This window comes from Lipotes vexillifer, unplaced genomic scaffold (genome assembly GCF_000442215.2).
Source record: "Lipotes vexillifer unplaced genomic scaffold, Lipotes_vexillifer_v1.1 scaffold121, whole genome shotgun sequence".
Taxonomy (NCBI): Eukaryota; Metazoa; Chordata; class Mammalia; order Artiodactyla; family Lipotidae; genus Lipotes; species Lipotes vexillifer.
In genome coordinates, this window is record NW_006773122.1 from 671,263 (window position 1) to 672,823 (window position 1,561).

General features: G+C 56.2%; 1 protein-coding gene across 1 annotated transcript in view; it reads left to right on the forward strand.

Annotated features, from left to right (window-relative positions):
- The window catches only part of FAT2 (FAT atypical cadherin 2), a 66,685-nt gene extending 65,410 nt beyond the window's left edge, over positions 1–1,275 (forward strand). Inside the window, exon 20 of the mRNA XM_007448060.1 lies at positions 737–1,275. Coding sequence (XP_007448122.1) covers positions 737–1,275 — 539 coding nt within the window. The remainder of the gene's footprint in view (positions 1–736) is intronic.
- Positions 1,276–1,561: the final 286 nt, after the last annotated feature.

A 1,561-nucleotide genomic window follows, 5' to 3' on the forward strand; every position in this document is an offset into this window, starting at 1 on the left:
GGGAAAGAGAGGCAGTCGTCCAAGCTTCTGGTTGCCCAGTCTAGAGGTACAGTAGCCTTGGGCCAGACCTGGCTGACCCAGAGGAGGGACCTCCACCCCCTCTCATCTTCAGCTCAAAAGGAGGTGAATTTGTAAAGCACTTTATATTTTCTGGCTTATTCAGTAATAGTTAAAACAAGTATTTGCTCTTTCTGCCAATAGGGTAATTGGGACCCATAAAGCCACAGTGACTTATTCTAACTTACCCAACTATTCAGTAGCAGGGACAGAGGTAGGACCAAGGATGCCTGATCTCCAACCTTCCAAGCCACATCTCATTTAATAACCCTCTGTGATAGATGCCATCACACCTCCTAGTCCAAAATATGTGTTTGTTTCCTTCAATTAAGGAGACAAAACTCACCAGTAGGACTTGGGATAGAGCTGCTGTCTCCAGGAATGGGGGTGGGATGCATGGAGCCATTCACATTCTTCCCTTATTCACTGACCCTTGGATCAGTGGCACAAATTTACAAGATGCGCTGGCTTTGAGTTAAACCTCTGGCTTTGAACTTGGCCCCATTGGATTCTAGATATTAATCTAAGCTGCCAGAGACAACACACAGACGGGCCACATACCCACCGGCTCCTCGGCCCATCTGTACCACATGCTAAGTCATGTAGAGCAGCTCTAAGGCCAGCTGGAGCTTTCACCAGGGAAACTCAGAACTCACCCTATCTTGCTGTTCCCTTTCAGTGTACCCAGGCGGAGCCACAGTCTGGCCCCCAACTTACTCCAGGAAGGAACGCTGGGAATACCCCCACTCCGAAGGGACCCCCGGCCCTCTGCCGCCATCGCCTCGCTGCCACCGGAACCCAGCTGTGATGCCGGACCCCACTGGCCTCTACGGGGGCTTCCCCTTCCCACTGGAGATGGAAAACAAGCGAGCACCCCTTCCACCCCGTTACAGCAACCAGAACCTGGAAGATCTGATCCCCCGACGGCCCCCCAGTCCCCAGGATCACCTGCTGGCCCCCTGTCTCAATGAGTACACAGCTATCAGCTACTACCACTCGCAGTTCCAGCAGGGAGGGGGAGGGCCAGGGCCCTGCCTGGCAGAAGGGGGCTACAAGGGGGTGAGCATGCGTCTCAGCCGGGCCGGGCCCTCTTACGCCGACTGCGAGGTAGGGGGCGGGCATCCCACGGGCCGGGGCCAGCCCCAGGCCCCCCCCAACTATGAGGGCTCTGACATGGTGGAGAGTGATTATGGGAGCTGTGAGGAGGTCATGTTCTAGCTGCCCTCAGACGGAGGCAAGGGGGAGGCCGAGGACTCGGCGCCTTCCCCTGTCTGGCGGGGAGCGAGTTGAGCGTGGCTGGGAAAGTGGTAGGGAAGCCCCCATACCCAGTCCGGGTTGCCACATCTTGAAATGTGCTCTTCCAGACCCCCAGCTAGTCCCTGAGGATGGAGGGAAGGCTGAGGGTAGAGCTCCAGAAACAGCACTAGGGCCCCCAGCTGAAAGGGTGCGCACAGAGCTGTTACCCTGGAAACCCAGGAAAAACTGACTCCTGGGATGGGTAAGA